Source organism: Eulemur rufifrons, chromosome 9 (genome assembly GCF_041146395.1).
Source record: "Eulemur rufifrons isolate Redbay chromosome 9, OSU_ERuf_1, whole genome shotgun sequence".
Lineage (NCBI taxonomy): Eukaryota > Metazoa > Chordata > Mammalia > Primates > Lemuridae > Eulemur > Eulemur rufifrons.
Window position 1 is genome coordinate 10,671,424 of NC_090991.1, and position 21,329 is coordinate 10,692,752.

General features: G+C 48.4%; 1 protein-coding gene across 2 annotated transcripts; it reads right to left on the reverse strand.

Moving 5' to 3' along the window:
- Positions 1 to 479: 479 nt before the first annotated feature.
- Positions 480 to 18,861, reverse strand: DHRS7C (dehydrogenase/reductase 7C). Of its 2 annotated transcripts, XM_069483384.1 has the most exons (7): positions 18,708 to 18,861; positions 10,170 to 10,282; positions 9,209 to 9,211; positions 8,477 to 8,687; positions 6,634 to 6,726; positions 1,729 to 1,884; positions 480 to 688 (listed from the first exon to the last, which is right to left on the reverse strand). In XM_069483384.1, exons 1-7 carry the CDS (start codon positions 18,859 to 18,861, stop codon positions 480 to 482), a joined length of 939 nt encoding a protein of 312 aa, XP_069339485.1. The 2 variants fall into 2 exon arrangements, with proteins under 2 accessions (XP_069339485.1, XP_069339486.1); XM_069483385.1 differs by lacking the exon at positions 9,209 to 9,211.
- Between the last annotated feature and the right edge of the window lie 2,468 nt (positions 18,862 to 21,329).

A 21,329-nucleotide genomic window follows, 5' to 3' on the forward strand; every position in this document is an offset into this window, starting at 1 on the left:
TCTCAGACACAGGGGGCCACATTCCAAGGGCTCAGTAGCCACACGTGGCTAGCGGCTGCCACACGGGACAATGGAGATTACAGGGTATTTCCATCCTTGCAGAAAGTTCAACAGAGCAGTGCTGTCCTAAAGGTCGCCAAGTCCTGCTCCAGTTGTTGGAGGGTGACGTGGGCAGGCCACGCTTGTATCAAACGGAGGTGGTGTTCTGAGTGAGTTTCGGAGCAGGCCAGCGGCCGGGGTGTGCGTGTGCGGGGTTAGATGCTTAGGGCTCCCGTTTCTCTGCGCAGTTGACACCCTACACACCAGGGAAGCTTCTGGGTCCGACCATCCTCACTGCGATGGCGAACGTCTCCCACAGGGAGGTCTCAGGTGAGGGGCGTGGCTGGCCTGGGGCCCCCAGGGCTAAGGACAGAACAGAAGAGCCAGCATCGCTGGGAAAACTTTTATTCCCCAGGAGTGGCTCATTTGGCCCCCTGCGGTTAACCCTCCTCTGGCACGTTCAGCTTCTCCTTCACCCCACAGGCCACCACGGCGAAAAAGAACTCGGGGAGGAAGGTGCGGACGTACACGGCGGCCTTGGGGATGGGGTTGGCCATGAAGACCTCTTGCTTCTTCCGCCTCACGGTGCGCATCACCTCCTCCGCCACTTCCACGGGGTGCACGCCGTAGGTCAGCTTCCTGAAAAAGACTGCAGGGCCCCGCGGGGGGCGGGGGTCGTGGCCTCAGCGGGGAGCACGCCGGTCAGAACCCCCCATGCGTGCGCAAGGACGGGGCGTGCGGGCCGGCCCTGGAGTGACAGGTTCCAGGCCCACCCCGCCAGCCACTGGCCGCAGCACCCTGGGGGAGACACTTTACCCCGTGGGCGTCCACTTCTTCCTCTCTACAGCGGGCCCGGTTTCCTGCCCCATAACCTCACAGGGTGGTTCTGAGGGGTGGACGGGACAGAACGAGCTTAGGAAATAAGAAGGTCCCGGATGAATTATGGGGCTATTGTTTATAATTGTTGTGAAGCTGTGCTTGTCAGGAGCCTCTGGGGACCCCTGGTCTGTCCACCATCTAGATTCATCTTGGTTCCTCGAGATAGACCTAGAGCCTTGGGCAAGGTGGAACATCTCTAGATTTAGAGTGTCCTAGAATAGTGATAATAAAAAGGTGCATTTCTGGAGTGCTCACAGTGGGTGGGTTGCAGCTCCAAACCCTTTAGAAGCCAGAACCGTGAGTCCTCCCAGCAACTCTGTGAGGTAGGTATTGCTATCGTCCCTCGTTTTCTAAGGGGAAACTGAGGCACAAAGCGATGAAGGCACTTGCCCATGTTCAACCGTATGACATGTGGCAGGGGCAGGCTGCAGTGCAGGTGGCCTGGCTTTGGACTCCCTGCCTCCGCTCTGTGCTGCCTCCTTGGGAAAGGGGAAGCAGGAAGGTTCTCGATGACCAAATCCTGGCTGTGACACAGGGGTGGCAGGCCCAAAGACAGGCAGTCGCTTGGCGAGGTCGCAGAGCAAGCTGAGCGGCTGAGCTGAGCCAGGGCATGGTCTGTTGGTTGCAGGTTAGGATTCTCTCTACCTGGTGCCCCAGGTTTGAAGGTTTGGGGCCCCCACCCTGCTGTGAGCCTGTCCCAGAGGCCCACCACCCCCAGACTCATGCTTCAGGAACACCCCCCTGGGCCCAGTGAAACCAGACTCTTCCAGAGTCCCTGCAGGAGCTCCCAGCTTCCCTCTGAAATCTCACATTTCCAAATGGAGGCTTCCCAGTTTCCTTGCTCCAGATACGTGTGGTACGACCGGATGAAGGTTGGCATCACGGTGCTGACAACAACGTCATATTCCTCCACTTCGGCTCGGAGGCAGTCAAAGAAGCCCAGTGCAGCGTGCTTGGAGGCAGCATCTGGAAGAGAAACCAGCCAGTTGAGCGTGGGAGGGCCTGGCGGGTGCAGTGGAGGGAAGAGGACTGACACACACATTCCTGCAAGCTCAGAGCTGGGAGGGGCCTCAAAAGTCCAGCCCTCGCCTTGTAGATGGGGACAGAGAGCCCCTGGGAAGTGGTGGAAAGAGGCAGAGCTGGGATGGAATCCAGCTTAGCCACTTGCTTGCTGTGTGATATTGGGCAAATCACTTTACCTCTCTGAGGCTCGGTTTTCTTAACTTTAAAATGGGGATAATATCTCCCTTGCCAAGTTAGTGTGAAGATCAAATGAGACAACACATATAAAATGCCCAGCATAAGCATGAGTTCTCGTTTCTTCCCAGGAACACTGATACCCGAGGGGCTTGTCCAAGGTCTGGGGCTGCTGGTGGCTGTGGCGAGCCTGTAGCACAGGTGTCACCTCCTGCTTCCTAAGCCCCGTTTCCTGGGGCTTGAATAGGTGCATGTAACCTATTCACCAAATCCAGTTCAAATCGTAGAGGCCATGGGTTGGGTAAACAGGAATCATTCCAGGCACTCCAAAAGGAGTGAAGTGGATGTTCCTTGAAGCTTTGGGAAATTAGAGCCACACCTGGGGTGTGGTGAACCCCAACTTCACATTTTGGGGGTGTCAGTTGGAGGCAGAGGGAGGGAGTAGGTCGTCCCACCACTGTGCCCAGGTACCTACAAGTAAACCCCTTTCCTGGTTCTCCCAGCCTGAGGACCCAGCTATCCCCTCTTCTTCCCTGCCTGCCCCTCCAGGCTGCCCTTTGAAAACCATCTCCCCCCGCCCCCACCGTGCAGGGTTCAAATGCAAGTACTGCAGTCATGGGTTCCTCACCCGTAAATGGGGCTAACCCAACAAATGGGCCGTGTCGGCTTCACCACACCGTGCCTGGCCCATGGAAACCCTTTGATGAGTGGTCGGTATTTTTGTGATCACTCTGGTTTTCATCAGGGTCCCAAATAAAAATGTCTATGGTAGACAGTGTGAGAATTCAAGTTCAGAGGCTGGCCAGGGACCACAGTGAATGGGGAAGCCAGATTCTGCCTAAACTGCGGCAGAACTGGGCTCCAGCCAACTGTCGCCTCGGGAAGGCAGGCCCTATGGTTGCTCAGGAGGAGCTGGAAGTCCTGATTTTCATTGAAATATCCCAATATTTAAATAATTAAATATTAAATAATGAATTGAAAATACATTGCCGTCATGCTGGCCACACCAAACGCAGCTGGGCACCTGCTTCAGCCTGTGCCCGCAGGTGGCCCCTGCTTGGTTTGTGCAATGAGTTTCCGTACATCATCTCACTGCAGCCTCTCTGCACCTGTGTGACACTCGCTGTCTCAGTAATACACTGATGAAAAGACACAGAGGAGCTATTCTGCCCACTTTATGAATAGTGAAGAATGAGAAGCACAGAGAGGTTATGTGAAGGGCACCAGGTTGCACAGCCAAAGGTGGCAGAATCTTGGCTAGAACCCAGGCCTCCTGCCTTCTTTGCCCCATTAGGACTCCTCTCGTGGTTCACGGTGAACCCAGTTCTGCCGACATAAAGCAGGTTATTATAGCCAACAGGCAAATACACATCAAAACCACAGTGAGATGCCATTCCACACCACTAAGACAGCTAGAATCACAAAGATGGACAATAATTGTCAGCAAGGAATGGAGAAAGTGGAACGCTTGTGCTTTGCTAGTGGGGACATAAAATGTACAGCCACTTTAGAAAACAGCCTGGCTGCCCCTCAACTGTTAAACGTAGTTATCACGTGACCCAGCAATTCCTCTCATAGGGGGACCCAAGAGCAATGAACACGTAGGTCCGCAGAGAACCCTGTGCGTGAGCATTCAGAGCATCATAATTCACAGGGGCCAAAAAGCAGAAGCAACTCAGGCATCCAGCAGCTGAAATGGATGAATGCAATGCGGTGTATTCCCACAGTGGAATGTCACTGAGCCATGGAAGGGACGCAGCACTGAGCCGTGCTGCAGCCAGGGTCAACCTTGCAAACATTCTGAGTGAAAAGGCCAGTCACCAAAGACTGCATGTTGTGTGATTCCATTTACATGGAAAGTCCAGAGTAGGCAAATGTAGAGCGACAGAAAGTAGATCAGGGGTTGCCTAGGGCTGGGGGAACGGGGCACTGGAGGGTGATAGCTCAGGGGTGGGGGACTTCCTTTTTGGGGTAGTGAAAATGTTCTAAAATTGTGGTGGTGGATGCACAACTGTGAGTGTAGTGAAAACCATTGAACTGTACACTTTAAATGGGCGAATTGTATGGCATGTGAATTATATCTCAATACAAGTGTTATCGAGGAAAAAAAAGGGCCATCAGCTCAGCTTGTTCATTTATCCATCAACTCCCGATTCCTTCAGTCATTCATCAGTGAAGCCCCTGCTCTGGGCGGGGCCTTGGACGAGGAGCGGGGGCCCCGGAGGTGGGACAGAGGCAGCGCACCCACAGCTTGGCAGCAGGGCAGGTACTCGGGCAGCGGTTTCCATGTGGTGTGGCCGGTGCAGGAGAGGGGCACGCGCCTGCGACGGGAAGGACACATGGCGTGATGCCGTGTCTGGTTCTGAGCCTCAGAGCCCCCGGTCTCCCCACCTGGGTGGATTCTGACGGAATGGTGGCACCCAGGGACATTGCATTTCTTTTGGGTGGCCAAAAGAGACCCGTCCCTGCAGTCAGCAGACCTGTGGGCACTCCCACGTCACCTCCCCATGTCCTTCCAAAGCCAGACTGGGAGGAAGAAGAGAGCTTGGGGCTGGTCCAGGGTGGCATCTCTTTATTCAGACATCTGCGTGGGAAACTCCGCACCCCTTCCTTCCTCAGCTGCGGAGAAGCCAGATTGTGGCAGGAGGGGTGGAGATGGCCTCGTGGGAATTCTTAGCCCCCAATGCTGTGTTTTGGAATTGCTCCAGGGAAACCAGCGAGTTTGTCCTATATGGGTCGGTGGCCAAAGTGCCCATTGCAGTGCCCGTACTGCACTGTTCATGTCCCCTGCACCTGGCTTTAGGCATTGAAACATTGTTTGTTGAATGAATGAAGGCATGGGGTAAGGAAAGTGAAAAGTCATCAGGTCCTGAAAGGAACATGCATGGAAAGTTGAAAACTACAAGGAACATGTGGAGATTTACAAGCGGGCTGGGGAAGGGAGGAAAAAGGATGCGGCCAAAACTGCTGTGCGTGGGCCAAGCGCCATTCTTCCCTTCCTCCTAGGCCCCAGGTGGACTGTGCTCCCCAGCGTCCCTTGCGGTTAGGTGAGACCGGGTTCTCCCATAGGGTGTGAGCAGAGGCGGTGGGTGCTACCTCCCGGCCTGGGGCTTTAGACGCTGGGCACGCCTCCCCCACTCTCTCCTCCTCTGGCCAGCCAGAACCCAAAAGGGACTGGGACCCAGCTGTGACCACTGGTGTCAGTGCAATGACTTGGCAAGACCCTGGGTCCCTCGACAACCCTGAGGCACCATGGTGCCTGGTGACCTGAGCCCTTCCCAGCAAGACTGCCACGTGGAGGAGAAATAAACTTCATTCTTATGTGACAGTCTTATAGCACCGTGGGCTTAAACTACCTAACGCCGCAAATGGGAAAAGGGAGGTAAAACATTACTGGGGGATATTACGGGCTGAATCGTGTCCTCCTTCCTAAAATGCATATGCTGAAATCCCAACCCCCAGTACCTCAGAATGGGTATTTAGAGACAGGTCTTTAAAGAGGTGATTAATTTAAAATTAGGCCATTAAGCTCGGCCTACTCCAACCTGACCGGTGTCCTTACAAGAAGAGGAAATTTGGACACACAGAGACATCAGACGTGAGGAAATACCACGTGAGGACACAGCGTGAGGCCAGACACACGCAAGCCAAGGAGAGAGGCCTCAGCAGAAGCCAGCCCTGCCAACACCTTGATCGTGGACTTCCAGCCTCCAGAACCGTGAGAAAAATAAATTTCTGTTGTGTGAGCTGCCAGCCTGTGGTATTTTGTTGTGAAATCCTGAGCAAATTCCTACAGGGACTTACCCATTTTTTCCCCTCCTTCCTTCCACCCTTCTACCCATCGAACATTTTCTGAGCTTCTGCTTTGCACATGGAACTGTGCGCCATGAAGAAATGTTTCCAGCATGTTCCCCACCCTCCCAGAACCTACCTCATGGGAGCTGGGAAAATATCCAGAATTTTTCCAACTAGATCCCATGAACATGCTCCTAGAGGTCCTTCTCCCCCTTGAACTTTTTAAAGGACTCACCTTTGGAGCTGCCCCTGCCCTGAAATCCTGCCCCTTTCTCCTTCTCTCTTCCTCAGAACGTCTCTGTCCCTGTCCCATTCTGTGATGTGCACCCGTCCTTCTCCTTCCCAACTGTAATCTTCCCTGCGCTTCAAGCGCACCTTTATGGAGGAAGGGCCATTTGAGCTGGGGCTGTGTGTCCATGTCAGGAGTGTAACCTTCATCTGGCGTTGTCATGTTCTGCCAGCACATGTCCTGCCCGCTTGTGAGACTGTGAACTTTGCGGGGAGACAGACCTTACCTTTTCTGTCTCAGCATCTCCCAGGGTGACCTGCAAGCTGCAGGTGGTTGAAAAATGGGAAGTGCAGGGGTGGGAGACAATCCAGCAGACGGACGGTCTCATCCCGGGCCCCTCCCCCCATAACCGCATGCCCCGTGGTAGACACAGCAGCTCCTGTCTTAACGTGAGACATGCAACAGAAGACAACGTGTTCGTCTTAGCAACTCACAAGCCGTGCGGAACGGGATTCCGAACTTCCCTTGGATGTTATTCACTAGCACGATTTGTCCTGTTCTCCGGGAGATCATGTTGGGGAGCAGGGCTGGAAGACAAGGATGATGAGTCATGGTGCGCAATCCCAGCCCGAGCCAGGCAGTGCAGGCCCTCCCCACACCCCCGTCATCACACATGGCTCTGCTGCCTCCACGGTGATTAGAGTGTGGCAGGGCAGAGATGCCATGGGCCCCCGGCTGTCATTTATCCAGTGTGTCCAAAGTGTGGGCTGGACTCAGCTGGTGAATTGCTGGGTGATTTTAAATGACCCCCTCCAATGCGCATTAAGTGACATGGATTTCAATGGTAAGACGGGTATTCCCTTTTCAGTTCTCCTATTGCCTCCAGAAGGAAGTCTGGTGCTGGTTCTAACGTGTCTTTACTGCCTCTCTTGCAGGTGCTAACCTTTTAGCAAAGAGATGGAAGACCCTGGAGGTCTCAGGCTGCCTTGGGAGAACTTCCTTTGTTTAGTTTTCAGGTTGCTTTCTATTTATTGAAAGTGAAAGGGATTTTAAACTTTGTTGGCATTATAAGGCCTTCCTCCTAAAGTGAATTTAATTTAAAAGTGAGGACATTTGGAGAAAGATATTAAGTAAATAATACTCCCGATGTAGCAGGTACGTGGCAGAAATGAGAAGACAGTGTTCAAAGACTCCGCTGTCCGAATGGTGGGTTAGGCCCAGCCCCTTCGTGTCAGAGATGGGCGACCTGAGGCCCGGGGCTCACGACTAGACTCGGGGCCCTCAGTAGGTCAGAGGTGCAGCCAGAAGGGGAAACCAGTCCTGCCCTTTTCCATTCCACTTCCGTTCCTCACTTTGATGCCAGTGGACAGTCCTTGTCAAGCTTTGCTAGGATGACACACCTTTGCTGGCCGCAGGGTGTGTCCACAGGGACCGGACTGGAAGAAACTGCTATCTCTGGGACACCATTCTAGACATCCTGGGTGGCATCTTTCTGCCCCAAATGCATCTTCCCTTCATCGCACTCCTCAGAATCCCACCCTAGAGGCTCCTGGCATGGGAGCTGGCTGCAGAGAAGGCGGCTCTAAACCCATGCCTCCTCAGGGCACCCCACTCCCTAAATGGAGGGGTTCTCCATGCTTACATTCTCCATGAGCTTCTGCTCTGATAAATGTGGGGAGGAGCTTCAACTGTGGTTCCACCCCACAGTCTTCTCCAGCCCAACCCTCCCAGGCTGCAGCCCTGCATTTCAACTTGTCACCGAGAACTCTCCACCTGGGTGTCTCCTGGGCCCCTCAAACGGGTCCACATGGGAACCACAACTTGACCTTTTAAAGGGAGACACCCTCCTGCCTTCCCTGTTTCTGTGAAGGGATTGAAAGAATACCGGGTCTCTTGTAGTTTGGGGATAAACCCTTCTTCTTCATTTCTGAGGACAGAATTTCTTTTGACCAACTGTCATGGTTAGCAGCAGATCAACTGCAAGGTTGATAGAACAAAATGTCTGCAAAGGATGGAGACAATGGCCTGGAGATGTTGCGTTGGAGGGAAGCGATGGATGTGAGTAGGCAGAGAGTGGTAAAGGGCAGGGCTTGGGTGGGAAGAGGGGGTTTCACAGAGAGGGAAGTTGAAATATACCAGTAAGATATTTCCTAAATCCCCTTTCGTTCATCAACACTTACAGTGAGAATGCTGAAAGCCCTCACCAAATAATTAGGGTTTTCTCTGAGGGGGTTGGGGGGTTCCATCCAGAGTTTGATGATTGTCCCAGCTACGTAACAGAGCCCCCCCTAGCGTAGGGTGTTCTAGGTACCCATGGGAAAGTCAAACTCACGAGACCTTTGGTCAGTGTGATGGGCCCAAAGTAGTTGACGTCCATGATCTTTCTGTCCAGTTCCAGAGAAATCTTCTGGGCAGGCCCCTTCACCTTCATGCTGGCATTGTTGATGAGGATGTCCACGCAGCCGTAGCAATCCAGGACTTCTTTTGCCACATCCAGGACACAGCTGATATCCGAGAAGTCCAATAGGATCAGCTTTGGGGTGAATGTCTGTTGAACCAACGAGAGAGGCAGACTATGTGTGGGATCCCCTCCCTCTAGCAGACCTTGGGGACCCTCAATCTAAGAGCCACCCCTTTTGAAATTCAAAGATCATAGAATGACTGCCAAAAAAAGAAAAAATGAAGAGGAAGAAGCAGAAGTGACTCTGGGATGAAGATGGATGGAGAATACATTCTTGAGGACCTGGGCAACAACAACAACAAATCCAAACATAAATATGTAATAATAAAGTCTGAACTTGTGGCCAAGGTTCCAGAACTGATAAATCCAAATGAATATTGTCCTTCACCATGGTTCCCTCTGGAGGCTGTGCACTGATTCCATTGGTGACTGTTACTTTTAACATTGCTGAGCTCCTTTCCTAACTGGGTTACAAGCTGCAAGAAAATCCATCACAGAACTTCATAGCAAAAATGTAGCACACTCTGTTTGTGACCAAAATCATACACTCAACATAATATTTTTGGAGCACCTACTATGTGCCAGAAACTATGTTCAGCCCTAGACACTTGCTGTTACCAAGACTGTTGGTTTAGAGGGGGAGGGTGGGCACATTGATGGTGCCATGAGATCAATGCAATCCCTGTGTTTGGCAAACACTAGTCCTGAGATGTGCCCTTGAAGACAGGGTTCCCTGGCCTCATTTGTTTGGGAAACACAGACTATTCTCCCAAACTCTTCTTGGAGATACACAATACGTGTTAGCATATCAAAGGCTCCCCAGAGTCCCTCAGTATGAAAACCAGACAAGCTTGGATTAACAGTATTTCCCACACAGTTGACCATAAAACCTCATTTTTACCCAATACCTAACAACATCCCAAGAAACACCCTTTGGACACTTTGGTGTTGCCCTGTTTGCTGTTCAATCCCTCTCCTCAAAGGCCATACTCACCTCCAAATGACTTTTGGCTGTTTGCAAACATCAAATCTAACCTCAAGAGTAAAGATTAAGAAAAAAATCCTGAAGGGAGCTCTGAAGGCAATTCCCTGAACATTGCTCTAGAAATGCCTGGAAAACTGCAGCCTCGTTGAAATAAATGTTCACTTCCTAGGGAACTTCTTGGGAGGCAATTTCATTTCCCTGGTTTCTTTGAAGAAGGTAGCACTTGAGCACTTGAGGTTTTTTGGTTTTTTTTTTCTTTGTTTGTTTTAATCAACTGTGTTTGTAATTACAACCCATATCTGTGATCTCCCCTGTCTTCTGGATCCTTTTGAGTCTGAGTTTTATAGAATCAGGGCAAAAATCGCTGGCCAGAGAACAAAATTTTTGTCATGGTGAGTGGTCAAGACGAGACAAGCCCTCATGGCTGGCAGACATCCCTATGTCAAGGTCAGTGGGTTCACTGCTTCCCATTCCCCAAAGCAATCACCAAACTTCCCCCACTTGGCCCAAGAACTGGGCCTGAGCAATGAGTTGAGGCTAACGGTGCACAGGGGTTACCCACGGCGACTGCGGGAAGGCCTTACCTTGCTGGGGTCAGCCACGCTGATCAAGGCATCATATAGGATCTCTAGCCTCTCCCAGTTCTTTCCACACAGCACCAGCCTTGCCCCACCCGTGTGGAACACCCGAGCACACTCTGTGGGGAAGAAGGAAGCAGGGCGGGCACACTGTGTGGATGGAGCCACTGACGGTGAGCCCCCTCTCTGAGGAACTCAAGAACTCAAAGAATTCAAAAGTCGTAGCAAAGCAAGGTCCTTTAGAGGTTGTTTTATCCAGCCACCTCCCTGGGCTGGAATTGTTTTGTCATTTCCAGCCTCAGCTTGGTTGTTCCCTGTGAAGGGGAGCTCACAGTGTGGTGAAATAGCTCTTCCTTTGTTGGAAAGTTCTGATTATTGGAAATTCTTCCTTATACTGAACAGAAAGATGACTCTGTTCACCTGGCCCCCCAGGATCACAGCCCTAAAGATATCTCAATCTAAAGATATTGGCAACAGCCACCATGTTTTTTTCAAACCACGTGTCACCAATTTCCTTCACATTTTCTCTAGGGGTAGATAGCTCAGCCAGGGATATATATATACTTTCTGTCTAATTAATTTTACTCTGACCTCCTTGGCTAAGTATATTCCTAGGTTGTTTTTTTTTTTTTTTTTTTTTTTGCAGCTATTGTAAATGGTGTTGAGTTCTTGATTTGATTCTCAGCTTGGCTGTTATCAGTGTATAGAAATCCTACTGATTTGTGTCATTGATGACACAAACAAATGGAAAAACAACCCATGCTCGTGAATTGGAAAAAATCAATATTGTTAAAATGTTCACACTGCCCAAAGTGATTTACAGATTCAATGCAATTCCCATGAAAATACCAACGTTTTTTTTATAGAACTAGAAAAAACAATCCTAAATTTCATATGGAACCAAAAAATAACATGAATAGCCAAAGCAATCCTAAGCAAAAAGAACAAATCTGGACAGGCATTGTATTACCTGTCTTCAAATTATATTACAAGGCCATAGCAACCAAAACAGCATGGCACTGGTATAAAAGTAGACACATAGACCAATGGAATGGAGTAGAACCCAGAAATAAAACCATATACCTATAATCAGCTTATTTTCAACAAAGCAGACAAAAACATACACTGGGGAAAGGATGCCCTATTCAATAAATGGTGCTGGGAAAACTGAAGAGCCACATATAGAAGAATGAAACTCAATCCTTATCTCTCAACATATGCAAAAATTAACTCAAGATGGATTAAAGACTTAAATGTAAGACCTGAAATAATAAAAATTCTGGAAGAAACTTAGGAAAAACACCATCAGACATTGGCCTAGGCAAAGAATTTATGACTGAGACCCCCAAAGCAAATACAACAAAAATAAAAATAAATAAATGGGATTTAATTAAACTAAAAAGTTTCTCTACAGCAAAAGAAATAATTAACAGAGTAAAAAGACAACCTGCAGAATGGGAGAAAATATTCACCTGACAAAGGACTAATATTCAGACTCTTCAAGGAACTCAAACTAATCAGCAAGAAAAAAACAAATAACCCTATTAAAAAGTGGGTAAAATACATGAACAGACTTCTTTTGAAAGAAGGTATACAAATGTCCAAACATACATGGAAAAATGTTCAACATCACTAATCATAAGGGAAATGCAAATTAAAACCACAATGAGATATCCCCTTACTTCTGTCAGAATGGCCATTACTAATAAGTAAAAACAATAGATGTTGACACAAATGCAGTGAAAAGGGAATGCTTTTATGCTGTTCATGGGAATTAGTACAATCTCTATGAAAAACAGTATGGAGATTCTGCAAAGAACCAAAAGTAGACCTACAGTTTGATCCAGCAATCCCACTACTGGGTATCTACCCAAGGGAGAAGAAATTATTATATCAAAAAGACACGGCCGGGCGCGGTGGCTCACGCCTGTAATCCTAGCACTCTGGGAGGCCGAGGTGGGCGGATCGTTTGAGCTCAGGAGTTCGAGACCAGCCTGAGCAAGAGCGAGACCCCATCTCTACTAAAAATAGAAAGAAATTATATGGACAGCTAAAAATATATATAGAAAAAATTAGCCGGGCATGGTGGTGCATGCCTGTAGTCCCAGCTACTCGGGAGGCTGAGACAGGAGGATCGCTTGAGCCCAGGAGTTTGAGGTTGCTGTGAGCTAGGCTGACGCCACGGCACTCACTCTAGCCTGGGCAACAGAGTGAGACTCTGTCTCAAAAAAAAAAAAAAAAAAAAAAAAAAAAAAAAAAAAGACACATGTACGTCTATGTTTATCACAGCATAATTCACAATCACAAAGATGTGGAATCAACCTAAGTGCCCATCAACTGATGAGTGGATAAAGAAAATGTGATATATATACCATGGACTACTACTCAGCCATGAAAAAGAATGAAATCATGTCTTTTGCAGAAACTTGGATGGAATTGGAAGTCATTATCCTAAGCAGAAAATCTCAAGAACAGAAAAACAAATACTGCGTGTGCTCACTCATGTGTGGGAGCTAAATGATGGTTATACATGGTCATGCAGAGTGGGATGATGGACTGTGGAGATTCAGAGTGGGGGAGGTTGAGAGGGGGCTGAGGCATCAAATATTGCCCATTTGGTATAATGTACACTATTCAGATGACAGGTACACTAAAAGCCCTGACTTTGCCACTATACAATTCATCCATGTAACAAAAAACCACTTGTACCCACTAGATGTATTTAAATTAAAAAAAAAAATTTACTCTGGAACTAATTCCAGAATCAGCCAATATAGGACTTTTTCAGCTGAGCATTAGCTGGTAGACACAGCATTCTCGTGTAGCAATAATACTGATACTTTTTCTAGGAACTGCTGAAAGAGACTCATATATGTTAGCTCATCTAATTCTCACAATTACCTCACGAGGAAATGTCTTAGGTCGGGTTCCCAAGAAGCAGACCCGAGGCAGGGATCCAGTGACTAGGAATTATTGAGGGAGTGCTCCTCAGAGAACACCTATCAGGGAGTGAGGACATGGAGTAGATGCCAAGCAAGAATGTGGTCTCAGGTAAAGCCCAGCCTAGCCTTGGCTTGATCCAAGGAAGATTCTGGAGCCTAAAGCCCACTGCAGAGCTATCCCACCTGGAGGCAAGAGGACCAGCCTTTGCACACCTGTGTCAAAGTCACTGACTGTGGGCTGCCCTCTCTGGGGGTGAGTGCATGGACTGCATAACTCCAAGTCTCTGGGCAAACAGGTGTCTGTAAGCCAGTAGCAGCCAACCCTCACCACGCTTGGCAAATGGATGAAATGGTCAAGAACAGGGATCTAGAAGTGGTACCAGCAACACCTTTTCCAGAGTGGTACTTATTATTGTCCCATTTTATACCAAGAAGTGGTGGACCCAGACTGACTGGGAACACTGGCCCACTGGAGCTGGATGTCCTGAGTGCAATGGCTCAAAGTGACCTTACGGCTGTGTGATTTTCTCCTGCAGGGCTCAGCAGCCTGATGCACGTGGAGAGAAGGGACCAGCTGGACAGGACAGCTGGCTGGGGTTTGATAAGCAGGCATTGTGGGCAGGGGAATTGTGGTGTTGGAGAGAGAGCAATTCTGGTGCTGGCCCATGAAGTCTGAGCCAGGTGGGAGCAGAAGTGAAGGCAAAAGGGTCAATAGAGAAGATAAGTAAAATGCTCAACATCTCTAATGATCAGGGAAATGCAAATCAAAACCACAATGAGATATCACTTATCTCCAGTGATAATGGCCTTTATTAAAAAGTCTGAAAACAATAAATGTTGGTGTGAATGCAGAGAGATAGGAACACTCATACACTGCTGGTGGGACTGCAAACTAGTGCAACCTCTGCGGAAAGTAATATGGAGATACCTCAAAGAGCTACAGGTAGAATTACCGTGTGATACAGCAATCTCATTACTGGGCATCTACCCCAAGGAACAAAAGACATTCTATAAAAAAGATATCTGCACTAGAATGTTTATGGCAGCACAATTCACAACTGCAAAGATGTGGAAACAACCCAAGTGCCCATCAATACATGAGTGGATTAATAAAATGTGGTATATGTGTACTATGGAGTTCTACTCAGCCACAAAAACAATGGTGATTTAGCATCTCTTGTATTATCCTGGATAGAGCTGGAACCCATTCTACTAAGTGAAGTATTCCAAGAATGGAAAAACAAGCCACCACATGTACTCATCATCAAATTGGCATTAGCTGATCAACACTTAAGTGCACATATAGTAATAACATTCATCAGGTGTTGGGTAGATGGGAGGGGGGATGGGTGTATATACATGTAATGGGTGCAGTGCGCACTGTCTGGGGGATGGACAGGCTTGAAGCTCTGACTCGGGTGGGGCAAAGGCAATATATGTAACCCCCATAATATGCTGAAATAAAAAAAATTTAAAAAAATAAATAAAAATTATGATTATAAAAAAAAGGGGAGAAGACAAGTAGAGGGCTCAAGGCATGAGAGGTCTCAGTGAGGCTAAAAACAGGTGTACCAGGCGTAACAGAGAGCTGGGAGGAGGCACACTGTGGCCAGTCTGCTGACTGAGGAAAACCCGAATCCAGAAGTAACTGTGTGAACAATGTCACCTTGAATTGTCAGGACTGCAGAGAATGGAATATTTTTCTCAATGTAGGTGTTTTATTGACAAAGGGGTGGTCCATGATAATTTTCAGTGGCAGAATTCAATAAAGATGTGAATTTGTTTTCAAGTTAATTTGATGTAGTAAATCAAGATCCCAACAGGTCTTGGAAAATGACAGAAAGATTCTAAACTATGTGGCATAATTTGCACACTTTATTTGGAATGATAAGTATGAAGAAAAGCAAATAACATTTTGAAAAAACTGGTTATTAAAATATATTGTAAAGCTTCAGAAATTAAAGCAGAGTGTTAGCAGTTCAAGTCTACATAGATATATTGATATAAATAGAGCCAGGTATTGATGAGAATTTAGTATATGATAAAGTTAGCATGTTAAATTAGTTGGAAAAGGCAAAAAAAAAAGGATAAATTAGTTGGAAAAGAACATATTATTTAAAAAGTGGTATTTGTAAATCTATTTGGGATAAAAGCTATATGCATTATATGAAAAATACTAAATATTTAAATGTAAAAACAGAGCCATAAGAGAACTTGTTCTGCACACTAGGCTGCCTCTTGCCCAGTGCCCACCGCGGAGGAAGGGGCATGGTGGGGTGTACTGGTGCCCACCGTACTCTTCCTCCCTCTCTTGAGGACGGGCACCTCGTTGCAAGCTGGGCACTGGGGTAGGGGCCTGCGGCCTGGGGCCAGACCAAACCTCTGGCCTTGGCGTCGTGGAGACTGCCAGGGGTGTTTCTTCCCTTCGTTCCATCTGCCCTCTTTCCCACTAACACCCTGCCTTTGCTAAGGGCCACCGGAGGCTGGAGCCAGTGGTGTGCTCACCGCCTTGGTACTGAAGCGCAGGGGCGCTACTCCCTAGCAAGTCACCGTGCTGAAGCCAGGCCCTAGGTGCACTCAGGTGCTCTTACTCTTATTCTTTATCGGCTCAGCTCGGCGTCTGTCTGGTGTCAAGCACTTGGGCACCAGGCTTTTCCTTTTTCATCTGATCATCATAGATTGAGTCCTTCCTTCCACATTTCATCAAATCTAAGATGCCATTGACTATAAGATGTTTCCTGATTTCAGAAATAATAAATGACTTTTTAAAGAGCCTGTGGAGACTGTAAGAAGCTGTTGATTGACAGAAAATCAGCCTTATTTCAGAAACGTGTGGAGGAGAGAAACTGCATCTTAGAAGCGAAAACACGCAGGCGGGGCTGACCTTGGTCCGGCACTCCTGGAAGCAGAGCAAGCACAGGGCTTGGGCATTTTGATTGTCACTCTTGCTGCAGAGACAGTGGCACAGGGTGGCACAATTCCAGGCATGGCTGAATTGTGGGGGTCTGGGGTAGGGGCTGGATGTCCTGATCTTTGATTCCGCAGTAAATAGCTGGGCGCCGAGCTCCGTGCTGGTACCAGCGCTGCCCACAGGGTTCACGCCGGTTCCCTGGAGCCGGGGTGGCTGTGGCTGTGCACAGCCCACAGCAGCCGCCCGGTGCCCCTCACTCTCTTCTTGCCTGGGACGTGAGAAGTGGAGCAGTTGGCAGCTGGAATCACTGTCATCAGCCGTGTGTGAAGGCGAGGCATTTATTTAAGGTCACACACGCCCAGCTCCTCAAGTTACTGCTAAATACTGGGACTTTATTTTTTTCTGCTTTGCATTTCTTTTCAGGGTGGGTCGGTGAGACACAGTGGCAAAGGACGCTGGCAGCAGTCAGGACAGACTAGGCCATAGTCCTCTGGAAATGCCGTTGTCCTCCTGAGATGTGTTTCCTGGGCACTTGATTTGTATGAATACAATGTATGACACGGCTGAATGAGATTGAAATATGTGAGACTGTTAAAACAAACATACAGCTCTCAGCAGTGGATAGAAGAGTTCTATCTAGTCAGAGAAACCCAGCAAGGACTCAGGAGAACTGAGCAACCTCCCCCACCGACAGGACCCAGCCGACACCTGCAGGACTCTCCACCCAGCGACAGCACAGTGCACATTCGTTTCCTGCGGAACGTGTAACCAGATAGACCACATCCCAGGCCATAAAACACATCTCAACAAATCCAAAAGACTTGAAATCATAGAGAGCCCATTCTCTGACCATATTGGAATCAAACTGGAAATCACTTAAACAAATAAACAAGAACAGACTTATCTAAATGAGTGTCTTCCCTGATCACATGTCCCCTTGAGTGATTAGTCATTACATGAACATTTCTGAGTATTTACTGCACACCAAGCATTGAGTTAGGTGTGGGAATGGCATGAATAAAGCACGAGCTTCACCACGGGGAAGCGTGCATCTAGGGGGCCAGCTGAGAAACACGGGGCTACGGCACATGTCTGAAGTGCGCTCACGGTGGTGTGCACACACCCGGGGCCATAGGAGTGACCAGGCCAGTCCCTCAGGGACCTTCCAAGAGGAAGGAGCAATTAAGGCAGCAGGAAGACTCCATGGTGGCGGTCATATCAGGGCTTGCTTGTTAGCAGCCTGGCCTGATGCTGGACAAAGATGTTTTATTTGGAGAGCAAGATTTTCCCCAACCGTTTGATTCTGAATGGCTTTGGGGGGCATCTCTTCTCCGATTCTCCAGGGCAGAGTCCTCCCTGTTGGCCTGTGTCTGGCCTGATTGACAAATATGTGTGACCTGGCTTGCCCCCGTAGAAGGTAGGCTTTGAGTTTATGTCCCTACTGCTGCTTTTGAGCTCTGATTCCAATGCTGCAGGATACCCTCTCTGGGAATTGTTTCTGGGACTCACTTAGGGGCCACACTGCCAGCCTGGTCTGTCTGCCTTCTGCTTTCTTTTTTTATCTTATGTGGTTGACCCAGGTCGATCGCTCACTGAAATCTAACCCATCCTCAAAGCACGCAGATTTTTTCCAATCAGGACGCCTGGGAGAATGAGCAGCAGCTCTGCGAGAATTCAGAGGTTGCGGATGTTCTCATGACAGCAGCCCTGTGGGAGTGAGCACCCAGCCGCCCGAGCAACTCCTAGGAAGGGGCAACACTCAGAGCATCGTGACCACATGGACACTTGTTGAGTGACTAATGAATGTTTGGCTGCGTGGGTTCTATACCTGACTAAAAATAACAGCAACCGCAAAAACAACAACAGAACGCAGCAAAATTGCCCCTGAACTATATGACACGGAGCGTTGCACTGCCACTGCTTGGAGTGACAGAGTCAGAATCTTGCAAACCTAAGGACAGTTACTGCCTCTCAGGTTACCGATGCTACCAGCGGAAGAGCCCTCTGAGACTATCTGATTCAGGGGTTGCAAACGCAAATGCCTTCAAGGCCAGGGTCAGAATGGTTGAAAGACTCAGGCCGAGTGTGATGTAACGGGGACTGGGGGTGTGTGTGGCACACTGGAGTGTGCACGTTCTGCCTAACTGTGCTCACTGTTGTCATTACTAACCCTTGAGTGGTGTCCACTGCAGCCCCAGGCACTGCTGTAAGTGCTATCCACCTATGCATTCATCTTCCTCACAGCAGCGTCAGGAGGCAGGGACGACTGGCATCCCTCCCTTTACAGGTGGGAAATCCAAGGAAGAGAAGGAAAGTGACCAGCTAGTCAGTGCTGGAGCCAGGGATTGAACCCAGCCCCGGAATCTGGGCTCACGACCAGTACACTGCCCCAGCGAAAGGCTTAGAATTTTCAGAATTTCGGGAAACCCCTTGGAGGCAAAACAAATCACATCTGCAAACCCATTTTGGCCCTCAGGCTGTGAGTTTGCAACCCTAGATATTCCAGCCGTTCCATCTATCAGGCGAGGAAGCCGCAGCCTCCGTAAGAGCAGCCCTGCTGGTTAATGAGAGACGCTGGGGGAGAACACAGGACTGGCCCCTGCCCACTGTGCAGGTCTGCCCACATGCCACTCAGCCACCACCCGTCCTCCAGGGCACAAATGGGCACAGGCGGAGGCGCAGCCAGCTTACCCTTGCCCAGTCCTGAGATGGCATCCGTGATCACCACCACTTTGTTCTGCACGGCTGACTTTGACCACAGCCGGGACACCTCTTGATAAATGAAGAGGAGGCCGCTGATTCCCAGGAGGAGCAGAGGCAGCATCAGCACAGCTATGACACTCATCTTGTTCTGGGGGAGAGCGGGGTGAGAGAGGATTGTCTCTGCAAAGAGACACCGATCAGGACGCCCAGGGGCCCCAGGCTGCAGGGTGCATTCACTTTAAGCCCGCAGCCTCCTCTCCGGGAGCTCGGCTCTGTGCAAGCCTCCAGGCTGAACAACCAGGGAGCACGCCAATCCCCACACGGTCAAAGAATAGAAAATTACTCACGGTGTCTCCGAAAGCAAACCGAATTCAGGGGGGCCTGCCCTCCCCAAAGGTTAATGACAGATTTAATTAAAATGGGTCTGCATTTTTGGAAGAAAATCCATGTGTTAAGGCCACTTGCTTAGGCCCTAATGGTTATTTATAGCTTTCGGTTGTGCTGAAAAGCTTGCAGGGTAAATATAGTGTCTATGCTGATATTCAGGAACACATGTTGGCCGGGTCTGGTTTCAGAGCTCTTGCCAGGACTTTTAAAGCTCTCCTGGCTCGTCTGGCTATCAGAGGTTCCTCTGCAGTTTGGGGCGGAGCGTGAGGGATCAGGACCTGGGATGTGCAGGACAATCATTCTCACTCCCGTTAACACTCGTAACCAGGTAGCTTCCAGGTAGTTCAGACAGATGTGGCCACGAGCCATCCGGCCTTCCTTTCTAGTCGGGGCTGAAAAGCATAACAGGTTCAAAGGCCGTTAAACAGACTGAAGCCTGTTGCAGAGGAAGCACGTGGAGGTGTGACGTGCAGTACCAGGAAGAGCACGGTTTTAGGAGTGTTTCTCGCCTCTCCGAGCCTTAGCTTCCCCACCTGTAATGGGCAGAGCGGTGTTATCACGTATCTTGCAGGACTGCTGGGGAGACAACAGAAGATACTGTCAACACAGCACAGACCCTGGCCCACCAGGAGATAATGGTTGTTATCTTTAATGATTAAGAATACTAAGAATTTCTGCGCAATGTAAATATTTTAATTTCATGAAGGAACTCAGTAGGATTAGAAATGGGGAGATATAAATCCAATTCAAGTACTTGACCCATCCACGAAGACTGCTCATAATGATATTAAATATTAATTATTATTAATAAATAAATAATAATAATCATAATTTGTGTGGTGAAGACCATGGGGCTGACCAGGAGTGGGGCCCAGAGCAGTGTACAGGGGTGATGAGGGAGAGGGAAGCTGCGTTTCTTTCTTGGAAATTAGGAATAATAAGGAATATTAAAAAAATCTCAATTTTTATTGACATTTAATATACCTATTAGAAATGTACACATATCATACATGTAGAACTTGATGAATCTTCATAAACTGAACACATCCCGGTCAAGAAGCAGTGCATTGCCAACATGCCCCCATCATGTCTCTTTCCTGCCCTAAGGGGAACTACTTTCTAACTTTTATTTTATTTTATTTTTATTATTATTATTATTTTTTTATTTCATCTTATTGTTATGGGGGATAAAGAATTGCAGGTTACATACGTTGCCCATGTACCGCCTTTCCCCCCAAGTCAGAGCTCCAGGCGTGTCTATTCCCCAGATAGTGCGCGTTGCACCCATCATGTAGGTATATATCCCTCCCTTCCCCAGCCCCCCCTTCCCGAGTCAGCACCTTCAAGCGTTACCATTCCCCAAACGGTGCGCAATGCACTCATTGTGTAGGCATATACCCATCCCCTCCCCCACCCCCCACCTCAGTCTGATATCCGATTGGTGTCGTTCCCAGATGTGTATTTAGGTGATGATCAGGGAAACCAATTTTCTGGTGAGTACATGTGATGCTTGTTTTTCCATTCTTGGGATACTTCACTTAATATAATGGGTTCCAACTCTCTCCAGGAGAACCATAGAGATGTCGTATCTTCATTATTTCTTATAGCTGAGTAATATTCCATGGTATACATATACCACAGCTTACTAATCCAGTCATGTATTGATGGGCATTTGGGTTGTTTCCACATCTTTGCTATTGTGAATTGTGCTGCTATAAACATTCGGGTACATGTGTCTTTGTTACAGAATGACCTTTTTTCCTTTGGGTATATGCCCAATAATGGGATTGCTGGATAGAATGGCAGGTCTACTTGCATCTGTTTAAGATACCTCCATAATGCTTTCCACAGGGGTTGCACTAGTTTGCAGTCCCACCAGCAGTGTATTAGTGTTCCTGTCTCTCCAAATCCACGCCAACATGTGTTGTTTTGCGTTTTTTTGATAAAGGCCATTCTCACTGGGGTTAAGTGATATCTCATTGTGGTTTTGATTTGCATTTCTCTGATGATTAGGGATGTTGAGCATTTTTTCATATGTTTGTTAGCCATTCTTATATCTTCTTTTGAGAAGTTTCTATTCATGTCATTTGCCCACTTTTTGATAGGGTTGTTTGATTTTTTCTTGCTGATTTTCCTGAGTTCTAAATAGATTCTTGTTATCAGTCCTTTATCTGATGTGTAGTATGCAAAAATTTTTTCCCATTCTGTAGGTGGTCTGTTTAT